This window comes from Rhinolophus sinicus, linkage group LG07, assembly GCF_036562045.2.
Source record: "Rhinolophus sinicus isolate RSC01 linkage group LG07, ASM3656204v1, whole genome shotgun sequence".
Lineage (NCBI taxonomy): Eukaryota > Metazoa > Chordata > Mammalia > Chiroptera > Rhinolophidae > Rhinolophus > Rhinolophus sinicus.
In genome coordinates, this window is record NC_133757.1 from 11,607,240 (window position 1) to 11,626,241 (window position 19,002).

The following is a 19,002-nucleotide window of genomic DNA, read 5'->3' on the forward strand; positions in this document are numbered from 1 at the left end:
GGGGCGGGAAAAAGCAAAGCAGGGAAATCTCAGAGTGGAAAAAAAGCAAAACAGAGACACCAACCTCTTTACATTGTTGGGCGCAGGATGGTTAATGGTTATAGCACATAAAGATGGTATGTGGGCAATAAGAAAATGATGTGGTCTCGTGCTCTGGTGCAGGTGGTTGCACCTTCGAGGGGTCTGTGCTATCTTCGATGCACAAAGACAATAGAGAATTTTAAAGTTGCAGGTTGACCTGTATCAAGGATGCCACAGGCTTAGGACATGACTACCCACCATGATCCACTTTTAGTTAATGAATTTTTACATTCACTCCACCCTGTGTGGTTACTTTCGGTCTCTGGCTTTGTCAGGTTTAGTAGGTAGCCCCCTTTCATCCATACTATAAATACTGTTATAGGGACCCAGACCTGCACCTCCTCCTGAATTCCCTCAGTGCTTTCTCCGAATCGCTAATGGAAGGTCTCACTTTCGGGGTGTGATAGATCACCATGGACCTGCCTTACCTCCTTGCTTGATGGACATGGTGGTAGGAGCTGAGCTTGTTGTTCTCACGTCCACTGCAGAGGGACAGAGCATGTGCCCTGCTGACTAGTGTTGAGTGAACCCGTGTACAGAATAAGCCCGTGCTCTTGCTGCTGTTGTTTCCATTCCACCTCTGTGCCTTTCCTCTTATCCCCCTGCACAGAAGGCACCCCCGTCTCTGGTACGTTTGAGTCCCACTTCTTCAAATAAGCCATGCTCCACACTCCAGCTCTCCTCACTTCGCCCCTGCTTTCTTCTGAACTCCTTCCCCAGACGGGGAGATTGGAAGTGTCCTGGGCTGGGACCCCCATGTCTCAGAGTCTCCTCTCTGTAACCCATTTGCCTCTAAGTTACATGAAGATAGGGCCTTGGTGTGTCTTACTCACCTTTGCATCCCCAGTATCAGTACATTACCTGACAGAATAGATGCTCAGTAAGTACTTGTTGAATGAACGAATGGATTTAACACATAATAAATGCTTCATAAACACTTAACTCACAGTCAAATGTTTTGGAGTTGGGTGAATAATGAGGCTAGCTGGAGCAAAGGGCTTATTTTTAAGAATAATGACAAGTAAGGATGGAAACGTAGTCTGAGGTGAGATGGGGAAGGAACTGGAGTACCATTCCGTAAGAGTGGGAAGCAAGCCCAAATTTCTGGATGTAGGATTGGGAAGATGGAAGTGGTGTTTTAGGAAGTCAACTGGCAGCAGGAGGTGGGCTCGATGGGTGCTTGGTTATACAAAAGCAGGAAGACCCAGGTAATAGCATAGCTATAATGGTAGCAATAGGAAAAGAAGGATGAGACAATAGGAAGGAAGGACGAAAATCGCTTTGAATGATTGGATGTGAGGTTGGGAAACCGAAGATGACTCCATTGAGGAGAGCTTGCAGAATTCTGTTACAGTTGACAGACATGGCATACATGAGAGGGATCTGGTTTTGTTGAGGGGAATAGGATGCATTTGGTTTTAGATGTGTACAGCTTGAGCACTGGTATCCCAGAGGGAAGGGGGACTGAAGATACAGATGAACGATATCCACAAAGAATTTAAAGTTGAATAAGAATAGATCAACCTTTTGGAAGGAAAGGGAAAAATTCCTCTTGAACTAAGGACCTAACCAGGAAGTTGAGGAGGGGAGGGAAAGAAAGAGAAGGAAAGGAAAGGTTCAGAAAGTAGAAAATTATGGAACATATCCAGTGAGGGAGGGTAGGACTGTACTCTCCTTCTTTAGAAAGAGGAGAGATATTAGAAAGAGGACCCAGCCATGACTGTTAACTTCTCATTGGAAGAGATGTATGGTGTGGGACGGGACTAGTTGTCTGGTATTTGAAAACCTAGATTGTAATCCAGCTCTCCCCAAGATCTAGGATCTATTCAACAAAACAAGGGGGTTGGACTAGATCAGTGTTTCCTAACCTTTTTGAGCATGAAGATTCCTTTTTAACAACAAAAAAATTGAGGCCCTCCCACCCCACCCCACCCCATGTGATAGTGGTTATGTATAGTGAATTCAGCAGTATGTTTAGAGACACTGTATTTCATTCATGGAAACTGGACATATGACAAAGAATAGTAAATGTTGGGAGTGTGTTTGGTGTACGTTTGAAATTGTGGGACCCTTACCCACAGTCCACGGGTTTCTTGGGAACCTTGATTGAGAACCTCTGAACTGAGGCTCTCTTAGATCTCTTCTACTTTGTAGCTCTGATTCAAGATAAAATATCAGGACATATTAGTGTATTTCTGCCTGCTAATGGAAGACCCTTCATGGAGGAAGTTAACCATTCTTCCATCTGCATTTCAAATCGACTTTCTAATCTGTGTGAGACATTTGCTAAATGAATGAGAATAAAGAAAAACGTATTTGTTCATTTTTCCTTCATCCTTTCCAATACCTTTATATAAATTGGAACTTAAGCACCACAGCTTGCCATGATTTTAATGTTCAGAAGTGATTATTTAGATGTTATTTTGGGGTTGCTATCAAGTGCTTGTTAATTTTTCTTTTCTGCATTTGCCATCTGTGTTCAATATCATTTTTCATAGGGAACTAATGAACATGATTGCAGGTGTCTTTAATCATAGAAATTGGAGACAGAATAGTTGGAAATGTTGCCTTTTCCTCATCTAGGGAACGGGGGTTACCCTTGCTCACCCAGTTGTCATGAATGAGAAATACGATTGCCAAGCTAATTGCAATATAAATAGCTGCAAATTCAATGCTAAGTAATAAAAGTAGGACCTACTTAACTAATAAAAAATGCTTTTTTCGTAATTTGATTTTTTCATTACTAATGCCAGCCGGCAGTAGTCATCACCACTGAGAAACCACAAGAGAAACCACAGCAGCAACCACCATGGGTGGAGCACTTTTATGTGCCTGGGGCATTCCTTATATCATTTCATTGAATCTGCAAAGCAACCACAAAAGTCAAGCAATTGGCCCAAGGTTACACAGCTAATAAGGAGTGGAGATGGAATTTGAACAGGTCCGGCTGACTCCAGTGCTCATGCATTTCCCACTGTGCTCCACTGCAGCTGAGATCTAGACCTCTTCGTCAGATTCTACTGTCTCGTGTCAGCTATTTGCTAGACTCTTGCCCTTCTCTGCCAGTTGAGTTGCTTACCTTGAGGGCTTGGAGAAAGGAGCTTGGATGAGTGGCATTACTCTCTTGATCACTGGTTCTCAGTCTGGGCTGCACAGTAGAATCACCTGAGGATTCTACCAGAATTCTACTAAATTCTACTAGAATTCTACTAGAACCATGAAGAAAAGGATTATCTAGTCTCTTCACTGCTGTAATATTGAAAAATACAGATGCCTGGGCCCTACCCCAGACCTATTAAATTGGAATCTAGGGGGTGGAGCCCAAGCATAAGTATTCTTTATATGTGATATTAATGTACAGCTAAGGTTGAAAGCAGTGCTCTAAAAGATTTCTTCATGGATCATGTCAGAAACAGAATGGCTAAGGCTTCACCCAGGATTGGTTTGATAACACATACAGCCAAGATGGCCCAGAAGTATTGGGTTTTGGAATCAGACCCCATGGGTTCAAGTTCTGGTTCCTCCAGTCCCCAGCTGTGTGATCTTCTACAGGTTACTTAACCTCTCTGAGTCCATTTCCCCATTGGCTGATATTTTCAATTTCGTAGGATTGCTATGAGACTAAATTCAAAAATCCATGTGAACTTCTTCCTAGTATGCCCAACACACAGTAAATGATATAATTATTACCAAAGCAGTTAAGGAAAAGGAAAACGTAGCATTTTTTAACAACTTTGCAGTATTGGTCTGAAAACCTTTGTTTAGCTTTATACAGGAATTTGGATGGAATTGAATTAAATGATAAGGGAAACACCCTCTTTTCCCCCCATTCCCCTTCCCCTTTAAAACAATATTAGTGACATTTGGAGATAATGAAACCTTGTGGTAATCTTTCACTTTTATTTTAACCTTTATCATCTGTGTAAATTATAAAGTCGATGTGTTATTTCTTGCTTCCCAAATAAGGCAGAAAGCTGGAGCCACAGACGTAAAGTGAGTGTTCAAAGCTGGCATCCAGTCAAAGGCTGTTTTAGATTTAGCTTTCCGGTCATTTGTTCAAAGGGCTTTGACACTGAAGACCAAAGATGCTGTTGGAGATGGAACCGCTGGCAGTTTAATTGGTATTTTTCAGGGTATAGACACACAATTTTTATATAGGCAGAATAAAACTGGAAGTAGGGCAATTATCTAAGTGAGTGCAGACAGTAAAGAGAAAAGGAAAAAAATCAGGCAAAAGAAATTCTTTAGCAAGCTGTTTTGCCATTTTTAAATAGATAGTTTTTTAACTTTATAGAAGTAGATACAACTTAAGAGTATTTTTGTGACATAATTACGGGGCTAATAAAGCAAAATGAATACATATAAAATATCCTACAAAAGCCAGGCTTTTTAATTTGTACTTCTTTTCTTAATATAAATGTGGCAAAATAAAAACGGTAATTGCGTTTATTGTGAATGAAGAGAATGTTAAACATATTTTCCACATAGGGGGCAGCAAAGAAGAAAGGGAGGAAGAATCCCAGTTAAGAGGGCCAGTTAGATGTTTTCTCAAGTCATGGCTAAAATGTTTTCTCTGTTACTGGTGCAAATATTGATTTGGTTTGTCTCCTAGCTCCTGAGAGTTGTTGCGCTTGAATGAGAGCTAATAAATTGTTTGACTTTTGTAATTAAACTTAAGAATCTGATTGAAGGGGATTTTAGCTTCCCTGAAAATGTACTTTAAGTTAATCTGCTTAAGAGGAATTATCTATTTCTTATTAGCAAGATGGAAAGATTGTCTCTGCCTTTATAACTGATGATTTCTTCAGGCCTGGTCATGAATCTTATGGTAATGTTAAACCTTCAAAAAATTATTTGGGGGATTTAAAAAATTCAGTTGTCAAAAATTTAGGTTTTGACTCTTTTACATTAATTATCGGCAAATTATAGGGTTTTTTTTGGTTGTTATTTTCTCTTTTTTCCCCCTTGGTTCGCCTTTTTTTTCCCTTTTTGGTCTGATTTAAGAAGCTGGAGATTTTTAATTCTTTGAATATTTAAAAAGCATACTAGTCATAGATGCAGAGAATTATTTCTTGAAAAATTGTGACTTGGGGGAGTAAATTCCCAGGAATATTTAGTGAATAAAATCATTCTAGGCAAATTTCTCAATATTGATTTGATTTAACTGCATCTCTTTCATACATAACAATCATATAAATTATTATTATTGGATCCCTATGTACTTAGCAAAATTATTTAGGGTAACACTTGTGAATGAATCTCTAATGCCAATCTAATGTGTTAGATTAAATTTCTGTTCAATTTTTAAAAATACACAGAATTGGATGTTAACAAGCGATCATAGATCCTGTTTTTAATTAAATAATATTATTATAATTCGAAATTGTGCATTCAGCATCTTAGGTGGATATTATAGAAATAAAAGTAGTAATGATACCAATCAATTTCTCAGAAAAATAGCATTTCCATTAATACTCGAAAGAGAGATGTAGTAAAGATGAAAGACCAAAATGTTATTTCTAAATAGGAAATTTTAATGTTATTGACGATGCCTGCCTTCAGCGTGGGCTCCAGTCTGCATAACTGTATTTTTCAGGGCTATAGTTTGGGGATAGGACAGAAAAGGCAAGTGCAGGATAATCTAACACAGTAGTACTCAGACAGTACTACTGAGTTGATACTTTATACTAAGATGATTTTGTGTGATGGCACTGTCACTTGAAAAAAATAATTGAGGCAAAAGTGAGGTTTGTAATAGAAGCATCTAGGTGCCTGTCCTGATCTCCATTTCTTTTTGTCTGCATAGAGATACTGCCAAAGGAAGCCACACGAATAATCCAGGATCCACTCTCTCCCACTGCCTTTGTAAGAACTTGCAAAACTCCCTGAAGGAGCTGCCCTTGCAACAGCCACTGTGAGACTGTTGTAAAAATTTGAATTGATTTTTGAACAACAGAGTGATTTCAAAGATCCCTGAGCTATTATTCTCGGTAACCCATCTTTCCCGAAGTTCATGGCCAAATATTTGCACCCTGGTCTTAGAACTTTTAATGGGGGTTTGAAAATAGAGAAGATTGTGAAACAGACTCATGAGGTAGGGCATTTCCTACAGAAGAGACATCTCAGTTCACTTTAGATATCTATACTTTCTAAAGAATTTTTCTACCTCTAAAATTGTAAAAGTAGAGTTTCTTTTTGAGAGATGTAGTACCAGATTTCTTTTTGACGTAAAATTATTCCATGCTAACACTTGTTGGAATTTTTATGAACTTGTGGATCTGACCTGAACTTGGGTGCTGAATCACAGATGCTTTCTTTTCTTCATAGCCAGGCTGACAGCATATAAGGGAAAATAAAGTTCCCATGCTGATGTTGAGAATACAGAATCAAAGATTGTCTTTTGTAGGTTAAGAATCAAAGACTATGTTTTGTAGAGTAAAAACAAAAACAATTCTTGAAGTATGATATTTGAAATAAGTAAGATGTATGGTTTATCAGTTTATACGCTTTAGAATAAATATTGTCCTGTGTATCATTTGTTACTTTACAGAAAATACAGCCATTTTGAATTCTTAACCAAGACCCTTGCAAGAAAAATATTATCTGTTCAATTAATAGTTTTTCTGTATATTTCTCATAAGTCTATTAATGGAAAGTTAGTTTTCTTTTTAGAGATTATAAATCTGCAAAAGCAGGAAATACAAGCAAAATGAATTTAAAAATTATAAGATCTCTTAATTTATATTTGCAATAGACTTTATCTCTAAGTGTTTGTTATGAGAACAAAAGAAATCACCCTTTTTTTAAAAAAAAACAAAACTAAAAATAACTGTTTTTACCTTCTCCTTGTATACATTGTCTGTGTTTGACTCTAACTCAGGAGAGGCATGCCTTGAACTTTTCACTCTTTTTCGAGCTCTAATGCTAAGAAAAAGCACAAAACTAGGTGGACCCTGGCTAGGAGGTCAGAGAACTTCACGCACATGCCTGTCCCTCTGGGATTAATGCTTAGCTGTCACATCAGGGTCGCCCATTCGATTACTGTGTTACGGAGAGACTCACCTTGCTCTCCACGTCAGGCATGAGGGCTGTACACTGCATGCCGTCCCATCTCAGCTGTTTTTGACAAAACATGTAGGTAAAATTTTAAGGTTTTTTTTTTTTTTATAGTAGGCATCTACAGCTGGTCCTTTGGACCCGTCATATGTGTGCTGTTACCAATGTGGGTCTCTTTCAGTTGCATATTTTAAAATAAGAAGTAACTCTGGAAGGATATAATTGGTGGAAAGGGGCTGGGATCCTGTATCAAACAAACTGGAGAAAAACAGTATGGGAACACTCCTTCAGCTACTTAGTGCTTTCTGACTTTTGAACAAAAGGAAACTTTGCAGCATGTAATTCTATGAAGATTGCAGGAAACAAAACAGTAGAAGCAGGCTCTTCCTGGGGGAGGGGAGTGAGGTCTGTACTTGTCTAGCTCCGGTCGTGTCCGACTTAGTCATATGAACTGCAGCTGAAATGTTCATTTCAAATGATCCTGTGCCTCCTACCAAGGGATAAAATAATAAGATCTTTTTCTTCCCATAGCCAATAGTTCTATATTAATTCAGCAGCTATAAAGCAACGTTCAAATTGACATCATTTTTTAACTGGAAAGTAAGAACACCTTACATATGGAATACAGGCATTTCAACAGGTACTGTTATCTATCAAGCCTGATGTTAACTTTTTATTTAAGTATAAAAAGGATCTTAACATTTTTGTGTGTTACCTTTGAGGGGTGAGATACATGTCGGTAAAATGTAAACACTAAGGAAATAAAGGGCTCAGGTTGAAATGTCTGGGGCTCTCACCCCGTAAGTAAATTTACCAATCTGATTATGAAGAGTGTTGGCTCTTACCCTTCAGGTCGCATTTTAGCCCAGGGTGTAATTCTCATCATCCTGTACACATTTCCTTAGTTAGGTGTGCATGGGTGCAGGAGTGATGCAGCATTTCAAAACGCATTCTTTTATTGTTAAATGCATGCCCAGCACATCCATTTTAGTGTGAAGTTCAAACAAATGTAATTCAAGGTGAATTTCTCCTTCGTGAAGTCAGGTGGTTTAAAATGTGTTACGAAGAACCCCAGGAGTTATGAGACTACGATGCCCCGTTTTGTTGTCTCTGAACTTTGGAGTTTTAATCAGACTCTTGCATCGTGTACAGCTAAACCAGCGGATGCAAAAATGAAACCAGTCTTGTGGCTGCTGTCAGATTTGACATTCATTCCAGTGGTGTTGTGCTTGTTGGAATTGCTTTTCTCCTCTTCAAATGTTTTCCTTTCCCCACATTCCAGAAATACAGTGAATGGTGTCAACACCGTCCACTCATACTCACCACTTTCTGCCCCCCCCCCAAATACCACCTTCCCTGTGAATTCCTTCTCCCCAGAGGTTATTTGTGAGGCAGTTTGGGATTCTAGCCTTGGTGGCTCAGGCTCCCTTAGTCTTGGCTGCAGAGGCTTAAACTCAACTCACTTTTACTTTGTCTTGACTGCCGAGCTAATAGGCAAAGCTGCTAGAAATACCTGTGTGGTCGTGTTTACTGCTCATCTATTTGCCATTATGGAAATAATTTTTATAGATAAGGAAATCATAAAACCAGGCAGAACTTTTGGGGTCAATTAATTCCACACCCTCATTTTACAGACCCCCCCCCAAAAAAAAAAAAAAACCAGACCTCCCCATAAAGCTACATAAGCACAGACTTTACTCCCCTTCCCATGAAAACACTCCAGTTGTTGGTGAAATGCTGTCAACATAATTCTTCATATTCAGGAATCAATTTATTTAATAGATTTAAAGAATTTAAAAAATTTCACTATGTGAGTAGGTAAAGGAAAAATAGCATTTATTATATACAGCATATTTTGGTATAATATGTGTAATTGCCTTAACGGGATATCTGTATGTTCTGATAATACTACAAGATTTAAAGATCTGAAAATCCAAAATTTCTAAATTCTAAGAAAAAAAAGTGCTGCACTCACAAGTTATGAAACTTGTACCATGACCTTTCAGAAGGTTTATATGTAAAAAATTCTGTGGCTTTCTTCAGATTGATCATTTTATAAAATACAGCTTTTTTATAGCTGAATTCTCTGTGTTCTTGTTTGTCAAGTAGGCAGGCAGATGTTTTTGCCTTTTTAAAAAAGTACAATAATAAGCACGTCTCCTGCTTCCTTCATCAGCTGCAAAAATATTCGTGGCTCATCCTGTGGGAAGGTGATTCACCTAAAGCTTTGTTCCGGAATTAGTAACGTTAGTAACGTGGCAGCACCGTGGTTAGCAAGTGGTGCTTCCCACCAATTAAATTGAAAAAAGTCTCTGGCTCTTATTCAGATACGAACTTAGGCTTTCAGCTGTCAGAGGAAAATGAAACCATCACTAACGGCTGTTTATTTCACTGGCAGGTTCATGCCTAGGACAAAGTGATTTTTCCCCAGGTGAACTACTCCCTCACATTGGCGTGGCAATGACTAATGAGGTATTTATGAAAACTACTTAAGTGTGTGGTCCCTGTTCCCACCGTGTGTCACTGCTGCCGCCAAGTGACAGGTCTGAAAAATCAGCAAATCTTAAACAATTAGAGCATCATTCCTTTCCTAACCCAAGGCCCCTGCTACCTCCTAGACAAAGATGTCTTCTTGTGTGATGAGAACGGGCACGCCCTCCTAAATCACACTTGACCCACGCAGGCGTCCTTCCGAATTCATGGTCCCCCGAGAAAAGAATGACATGGGTGATTAAGAAAATAATTTCTTTCCCCGAACAATCTAATTTTAGGGTTGAGGGAGTTTTTAAGTTTAGTTTGGCTCATGTCCCACAACCTCACACAAAATCATACTATGCTACAGGAAGGGAAATTCTCTGTCTTAAATATCCATTAGTCACACCCCAAACTTGTAAGCCTCGGGAACATGCAAGTACTCAGGGACATATGTAAAGCCTGTTCTCTGGAGTAACCTCATTCTTGAACTGGGCTAAGAGCTTTTCAATTGCTGTGACATTTTCAGCCAGGGAAGTAGTTTTCGTGGCAGAGCAATGTTTTACAGCCAATTACTTTATATGATCAATGGAGCAATTCCCCTTCCATAAAGGAACCAAAGCGATCAAGTTAAATCATTAAAGAGAGTAAGAGAGAGCGGGAGAAAGGATTCATCTCATTAGCAGGTGCTGCAAGCTCCTTGGTGGCGCACAATGTCACTGGCCCTTTAAGACAATGGCTGTGCTCCCTCCAGCACCGCCACCCCCTCCCCTGTAGCTGTTGACAGGTCTAAACCTCCCTAGCAGCCCATTGTGGCCGCAGTAGGAGGCACCTGCAGAAAATGTGCCAAAACCAGCCAGGGAGCAAGAGCTTTTCAATAAGCCCCGCAGCTGGAGAGGAGAGGCAACGCTAAACAAGCAGGCGAGGACCAGGCATGTGATGGGAAAAGGGGTCAGAGCCAGACACCTCCTATCGGCTTTCTGAGCACCGTTCGCCTCAATTTGCTGACATCTTCTAGCTGGCTTTTCTCTATTTGCTTAATATGCTGAGGTATTTAGCTTAAAAGCACTAAATGCTCCATCACAGTGAGCTGCTCTCTCTCCCTTTCCCATTTACTGTTATTAAGGACGTTTTCCAGTATTTTCTCTCGCTTTCTGCCCCAAACTAAGATTGTTTTCTTTTCCTTCTCTCTCATGACCAGTTACAGGCATCCTCCACCACACGCTGCCTGCTTGATTTCACTCATCTTTAAATCAGGGGCAAGTAAAACTCTCCCAATTCAGAATGTGCGCTGCCCTCCCAAAGCACGCATCCCAACTGCTAGGAGCTGAGTAATCATTTACTGTGCATCATCTACTGCGTACCCACCGCTGTTCTCAGGGCTTCCAGAAATCCGGAGCTGGACAAGACACGCTTCCCCTCTTGTACTGTTTAGGGTCCAGCAGAGAGGCAAAATACTGTGTTTCTCCGAAAATAAGACCGGGTCTTAGATTAAGGTTTGTTCCAAAAGACGCATTAGAGCTTAGGTTCAGGGGATGTCCTCCTGAAAAATCAGGCTAGGGCTTATTTTCCGGTTAGGTCTTATTTTTTGGGGGAAACCGGGTAGCTAATATAATCGTAGGTTTTAGGAATGTGTTTTGCGTGCATGCACTTTTCTTTGTAGTACTCACAACCCTTCTGAGAATGAGCAGGAGCGGAGGTGGGGAGGACAGGGAGGGAACCTGGGACATGCTTGCTGGTTGGTGTGGTGGCTTTGTCGAGTGTGCCCTGGGAAGCAAAGAGGACAGAGTCTCAATTTCATCTCTCCAAGATAAATGTAATAATAGATGTGAACCTGGCATGGTTCCTCAGTTTCAGCAGGTCTTATTGGTCTGCAATTCCTTACTTTTACACAGCGCTTTCCAGTTTTCATGGTATTTCCATCTATTTTTTTCCCTTCACTTGAAGTAGTGAGGCATTATCTCTGTCTCACAGATGAAAACGTCTGAGACTCAGGGCACCCTCCACCCCTGCCCCTGCCGCTGCCGCTGCCCCCGCCCCCGCCCAGCCCAGGGCCACACAGACGTAGGTGGTAAGTGCAGAGGCTCCTCAGGAACCCTCTGCCGCTCACACAAACCTTACGTTGTACCCCATGCTGCCTCTTCGGCTGTCAAGCAGCACGATTTGAGAGCAGCGTGGAAACACAAAGTGACATTTTCACAGTGAAACTCTTTCCCCTCCTACAGATGGAGAGTGTTGGCGTGTACGGATTCTGTGGGTGTACAGCAAAGAACAAAATGAAGTGTGATTCAAGGCGGGAAGTAACGGCTTCAGGTAGGAAATGAGCTAATCTGGGTACATATCAAACCAGCCCCTGAAATGGTTAGCCCTAGAAATTCATTCCTTTGGAGAGGAACTCGGTACCTTAAAAAGTAAGATACTGGCTAAACTGCTGCAAAACATCAGCGTGTTCAGAATGCCAACAAATGGTGAGCGGTGTGAATGCAAGGGTATTTCAGAGGCACTGGAGTCAGAAAACAAATCGTTTCCCGCCCACCCAAAGCTCAGAATGGTCGCTGTCCACCCTCACAGGTGTGGCTTGTAGAGGGGACCGGGCATGGTCTAGGCTATTGGGCAGCTTGTCTCCCTGCTCTGCTCTGCTGGCCCCGGGGGCTTGTATCTGTCCGGGCCCACACTAAAGCAGGAAGAGGTGGTCTCTGTGCTCCTCTGGGCTTGTTTATGCTTTAACACGTCTCTCCTCTCAGAGGACTGGTCCTCTTCTTCCTTCTTCCCCAGCGCCTCCCTCCAATTCTGGAGAAAACAAGCGGACTATTCATGTAAAAAGAGAAAGAGTGAGCAGGGAAGGGGGGAGATGCCACCGACAAACTCCATTGAAAGCCACTGGCTGTTCATTTACATTCACACTTTTAAAAAATGTTAACTAATGATGTTAAATGGTTTGCCAAAGGTCCTGGCAGGTCAGTTGTAGAAGTGTCATTTCTGCCTAATTAGGGCTCTTGTGGCTGCCCGGGGCCTCCCAGTGCAACTGGTGACAAGCCGAGAGCTGACAGCTTCAATTGGTGCCAATAGGGAGGTTGGAGCGGTCATGTTTTCCACCTCAGCCAGGTGTTTGCTGAATGGGGGAGGGGACCTGGTGAGGGCTGAGTGCTTCTATGATCCTTTTTCTTTCACTGCTCCCTTTGCCTGTCTTGTCCTGTGTCAAGGTCAAGAATGGGCTTTGCTAAATCAGCAATTTGGGTTATCTCTGGGAGGTCATTAGCAATCCCCAGCCCAGACATTTCAAGTGGTCTCAGACCCCAGATGGCTAGATTTTTTTTTTCTTCCTAAAAATCAGAGAGTAGGAAAAGAAAAGGAAAGTTTTAGGTGAAAAACAATAGTAGGAAGAAAACAAAACAAAACAAAAAAGTTCCCCAGAAAACTCTGCATAGCCACCAAAGCGTTACATTTCTGAAGAGACGTTCATAATAAAATTGCTTGAAGAGAAAACAGCTAAAGCATCCTGATCGATGCTTTAAACATTTTAAAGAAGAAAAGACAATAATGAAAAAGAAATCCTATAGTGTTCAACTGGCAGTGGAGTACTTGTCACATAGTGGGTGCTCACTAAATAATTTATTGTTTGATTTGATTTTTTTCAGGAGAAAAATTATTGTCTGAGAAACAAAGAGTGACTGATGGAGATCCTGCTACATCTCATGCTTACTTTAATTGTTTCCACAATGCTCTTTGAATTTCTCAGTTGACCATAAAATACATGTTAAGTTAGAGTACCACGTGATGGGTTGATATGATTAGCTTGTTTTTTGTTTTGATTTTTTTGTACTTTTCTTTGTTTCTGTTTTGTTTTTGTTTATTTTTTTTAAACAACTTAAAATAAGCAAAATAGCACTGGTGCTCAGCAGCCCCAATTACAACGCAAAAATGATAGGTCGTCTGTGTCCAGAATTTGGTTTTGACATACTGGCAGGTCCTACAGGAGTAACAGCACTCCCTGTGTGTGCCTGAATTGAACACCAGCACTTGAGCACACACAAACACACATATGTGTACCGAGCGAGTTAGTGAGTCTGTTAGACAAGGGACAACAGCGTTAACACACGGGTGCTTGGGGGCAATGCTGTGTTAAAAGGAAAAGGTGAACTGAAAAAAGTAATGTTTGTTTTATGAAAATTTAAGATCAGACCCAAGATTATAGTTCTGGGAGAGGAGAAGGGAAATTAAAGTGATGGGTGTCTGTCTGAAACTAAGTTTTTGGCTTCATTTTTCTCTACTGCCTCTGTTTTCTCTAATAAGGGACAATGAACATTGGGCCAGAAAAATAGACTGTTCATATCTGTTGATTTTATCAAAAGAGTATTGTGAAGATTAAATAAGACAACATATATCACCCTGGGACAATACCTGGCACCTATCAGGTGCCCAGTGGCAGTGAATTCTCTTCCTGCTGTCCTGAGAGTCCTTCCTGGTTGGAGAGCACAGGCTATTCTGTGGTGTCAAGTTATTTTCTCAACGCCCAGGACATTTTATGAACAAAGAGAATTAATAGACTTGGCTAATAGGCTGACCTCATGAATGATAAGTAAATAGATGACTCTAGATTTATTCAAACAGTTTAGTTCCTGTCGCAAACTTTTCCCTCCAGGGGCCTCCTTTGTCACTAAATTCCCTTAAAAGATGCACTTTGCATTTTTGTCCCTCCCTTTCATGCCACAGCGCATGTTCTTTTTCCTTTTCTTCAGTGACCTTCTTTGTTTACTCATACTGCTGTTATCCGGGGAGGTGATTTCGCTTCCAGTCCCAGCACCGACCCGCCCTTGGCTCTGCTTCCCGCATCCGCTCCTTGCCCAGTCCTGATCTGCAGAGCTGCCACTGTTGTGTGTATGCTTGGGGGGTGAATAATTGCTGTCTGACTTGCACGCATGCTAAGAAATGGCCACCTATGACCCTCCTTGTGCTTAGGGAGATGCGTATTTAAAAATCATTCCGGAAGATCACAGTGGTAAGGAAAACCTGCAGCAACTAAACCAGCCTAGAAACATAAGCCAATCAGTTATTAAAACTCAAATAAACAACTTTTGAAGACTTGTGAATGGAGGAAAGAACGTGTATATGACCATAGGTCCTCTGTTTTGTGGCATTAATATTCTGCGGTGACATTTGTGATAAATATAGTGACCCTGGAAGGGTGAAATTATGTTCAGTTGGACATTACCTACACCTTTCTGAAAGGCAAACCTGATATTGTTTTTCTATTGTTTAAGGCTTTTCAGTGGTCGTTTCAGATCTGGCTATGGCTTTGCTTTGACCTTGAACTCTTACTCTGGTTGTGCTGATCTGCTGGCACTTCTCTGTATATGCCAGGATGTTTCATGCTTCAGGGCCTTTAAACAAACTGTTTTTTATCCTTGCAATGCCTTTTCTCCCTATTGTTCCTCTTACAAACACCTATTTATTATGCCACCTCCTCCCCAAAGCTTCTCCTGACACCCCCAAGTTAGGTTGACCTTTCGCGCTTTTGTGTCCCCACCATAGAATCTCACATTCTTCTCAGTAACAATAATAATTGTAATAGTAAAATTTCCCTCTTATTGAGTGCCTTCTGGGTGCCAGTAAGCGTAAGTGCTTTTACTTGTCATCATTTATTCCTTGCCACCCCAGGAAGAAGTCGCCGTTGTAGATACTCACTTTTACCACGAGGATGCTGAGGCTCAAGTTGGCGTGGTTAAGGTCACACAGTTTGAAAGCGGCGGAGCAGGATCTGAGCCCAGCCAGCATGGCTCCAGTATACATATTAACCACGCTCAATCTATAACCATCAAACTATGCTGCCTTTCAGACATACATATAATAAAATAATAAGAATGATATATCTGAGAAAAGGGCTGCAAGGGAAATAGGGCAAAGTCAAGGGCAAGGTGACTTCACAAATGCATCCCATGAGGTCTTGTGAATTTTAAAAGATGAGCCACAAATGTGCCTCTCGACCTCCTGGTAGTGTTGCGGAAGAATAACGAGGACCGAGAGACTCAAGCGGCTCACAGAGATCAGGGAGAACACAGCTTTATTACGCCAGTGGGCTCAGTGGGATTGTTCCCAAAGAACTGAGCACTAACTGGGGTCAGGTGCTTTGTTTTATAGGTTAGGCGTCCGGGTTAGGGGGGAAATCTGGCCGGGGTGCTAGGGAGATCCGTCCCTAGCAGCTGTGATCCCTCAACTTTGTTTGACAGGGAGACCTCTAACTATGGTGCCTGCAGGAGACACCTCCGATAAGGTATGGGAGGAGGAGGGGGGCAGAGCTCCAATAAGGAGGGGGATTGAGCTCTCAGCAGGGGCCTGCAGGAAAAACCGTCCCAACAGTAGCAGAAGAAAGACTCCTGGTCAACTACAAGTAGGCAGGAGGAGAAGGGTGGGAGAGGGAAGCAGGTCCCAGCTTGACCTCCACTGGCCCCCGTGTGGGATTTAGAGGTATCTTGGGGAAATGAGTTGGGCTTTCCAGGAATCTGTTCACATAAGGGACCAAGTCACCTCCCAGGAAATCCCAAGAGAGTCCAGAGTGAAGCTTTATTTGGAGGAGAGGGTAATTTTGAGTACTTCATGATGTCCTGTCACTCAATCTGCCCTCATCTGCCTACTGACTAACTGGGGCATGAGCAAGCAACAACCAAAGCTCCAAGCTCCCCCACTTGCCTCCCGACTCTGAGAGCATGGTGGGAGCCAGGCCAGCTCCTCAGGGTGTTGACTTGGGCAGTAGTTCCAGTGATGTGACAGCAGCAGCAGCAGAGGCGGTGAGCCCGGCGCTGGCAGGGTTGGTGGCACTTGCATGATGGCGGTGGCACCAGCACTGGCGGTGGTGGTGGCACCAGCACTGGCGGCACCTATACCAACGGGAGGTGGCACCACACCTTTGAAGGGGACACAGCAGCATCGCAGCGGCTGCAGGGGCCAGTCAGCTTTAGTGAGTGTGGGAGGCAGGTGGCTGGAGGTAGGCCAGAGTCGGCTCTGCCTGCAGTGGTGAAAGCTCTGCAGGTGTCTCTGGGTGACCAAAGCCTGGACCACGGGAGGCTGCGGAGAGGCTCATCCAAGGAGATATTTGAGTCTCCCCGTGAGGAAGACTTCTTCAGTAGCTGGTGGGAGTTGGAGCCAAAGAAATGCTCTTTGTGCTGTTAAAATGACCCCATTTTTTCCCCTTGGGGTAGAGTGAGGCATGAAAAGATGAGTGACATACAATTTAGAGCACTTCTGAGATTAGAACCAACCAGCTGGTTAAGAGAAGCTTACTCAGTTTTTCCAAGTGTGGGCAGTTGAGGACACATCCATCCACTCATTCATTTGTTCAGTTGTTCCCTCAACAAACATCAGTGGAACCTTCTTTGGAGTCTGAAGTCAGATGACCGGGATCTGATTCTGGCTCTGCCACTTGCTAGTCTGTGATCGTGAGACAGTGACGTGCTAGCTCTAATCCCCAGGCTCCCTGCCTGTAATATGGAATGTGAAGGATATTAAAGTATCCACCTCTCGAGATTCCAGGAGAATCAAAGGCATGTGAAGTGTTTAGCACAATGCCTGGCACAATTAAACACCCGATAAATGTGAGCTCTGATTAAACGTGAGGGGATGTACAGAGATTCACATCATCCCTCAGTGAATAAAGTGGCGTTTGTCCATATCCTGAAGTGCTACCTAGGTAATGTCCAGAAGCTGTTAACTGGGGCTGTCGTTTGGTATAGAGATTGCGGATCATTTCATTTACTTACTTTTCTTATCTGCCTTTTAGGACTTTCCCAGAGTTCATGAACTGTTTATGAACGGAAGGGAAAGAAATCCCATCCGAGCACCTCTGTGGTGCTTTAATCTGCGCCATGGCACCTCTGTACCCCACGTGCTTGAACAGTCCCCGTGGAGGGAGGTGCAGGGGCCCCTTACTGCATCTGCTGGCAGTGCTGATTCTCAGAAAGTGCTTGCTGAGGCTGTCAGCTTGTAGTTTTCCACAGTTACGGTTCAATCATCTGTTCGTCCAACAGTGTTTATTAAGCGCCTCCTGTATGCCAGGCACCACGAGAAGTTCTGGAGAGCCAACAGGTTCCCTTCATGGGGCTAGAAGTTCCGTGAGGTCCTCAGGCTGTAACCCAGTCATTAAATAAATACGACACTACGAATGGGGGAGGCTGTGAAGTCTGTGAGAGTACACTGCGAAGACATGGGGCGAGGGAGATGGGGAGAGCATCACAGGGCGGCGACAGTTAAGCTGCGACGTGAAGGGTGTGGAGGAGTTATTGGGGGGATTAGAAAAGGAGGTGAGCACTCCAGACAGAGGAGCAGAGCCGGCTTCGGGGCCACAGAGAGCATCCAGTTTCCTTTCCACGTGTGAGCCCTTAAAATATCGAAAGTGGCTTCTTCCCTGGGGTTGTTCTGTCTTACTCCCGCTCTCTTCAGCTTTCCTTCCTACGATGTGATGTGCAGTCTTTTGTCATTCGGAGACCCAGTTTGTTGACAGCCCCCTTTTTAAATAACAATTTATTGAGCTATTCACATACCATACGATTCACTCACTTAAAGTGTATAATTCACTGATTTGTAGTGTGTCACAGCGTTGTGCAGCCATCACCAAATCAATGTTAGGACATTTTCATCACCCCAAAAGGAAACTCCCGTACCCATTAGCAGTCACTCTCCATTTCCCCCCAAAAGCCCCGCCCTGGGAAGCTACAGGTTGCTTTCTGTCACTATAGAGTTGCCTATTCTGGACATTTCATAAAAATGGACTCGTATAGTATTTGGTCTTTTGTCACTGCTTCTTCATTTAGTGGGATGTCTTTAAGGTTCGTCTATGTTGCAGCAGCGTCTGTGTGTCACTTCTTATTACTGAATAATATTCCATTGTGTGGATAGATCACGTTTTGTGTATTCATTAGTCAGTGATGGACAGTTGGGTTGTTGCCACTTATTGGCTATTATGAATCATGTTGATGTGAACATTCATGTACAAGTTTATGTGTAGACGCATATTTTCACTTCTCTTGAGTATATATTCCTAGGAAGGGAATTGCTGGGTCATATATATGTATATGGTAACTCTGTGTTTAACCTTTGGAGGAGCTGCCAGCCTGTTTTCCAAAGCTGCTGCACCATTTTATAGTCCAGCTAGCCGTGTAGGAGGGTTCTGATTTCTCCACATCCTTGCCAACACTTGTTATGATCTGTCATTTTTATTACAACCGTCCTCGTGGGTATGAAGTGCTCTCTCACTGTGTTTTGATTTGCTTTTCACTGATGCCTCATGACGTGAGCATCTTCTCAGGTGCTTATTGGCTATTTGTGTATCTTCTTGGGAGAAATGTCTATACGGGTCCTTTGCCCATTTTTCAATTGGGTTATGTCTTTTTATTATTGATT

The 19,002-nt window shown here is 42.5% G+C and overlaps 1 protein-coding gene across 4 annotated transcripts in view; it reads left to right on the forward strand.

The window, feature by feature from the left end:
- Window positions 1–19,002, forward strand: part of HSPA12A (heat shock protein family A (Hsp70) member 12A) — a 143,736-nt gene that overhangs the window by 2,182 nt on the left and 122,552 nt on the right. For all 4 annotated transcript variants that reach the window (XM_019725245.2, XM_074338990.1, XM_019725244.2 and 1 more), the window contains exon 2: window positions 11,835–11,922. In XM_019725245.2, coding sequence (XP_019580804.2) covers window positions 11,835–11,922 — 88 coding nt within the window. The remainder of the gene's footprint in view (window positions 1–11,834; window positions 11,923–19,002) is intronic.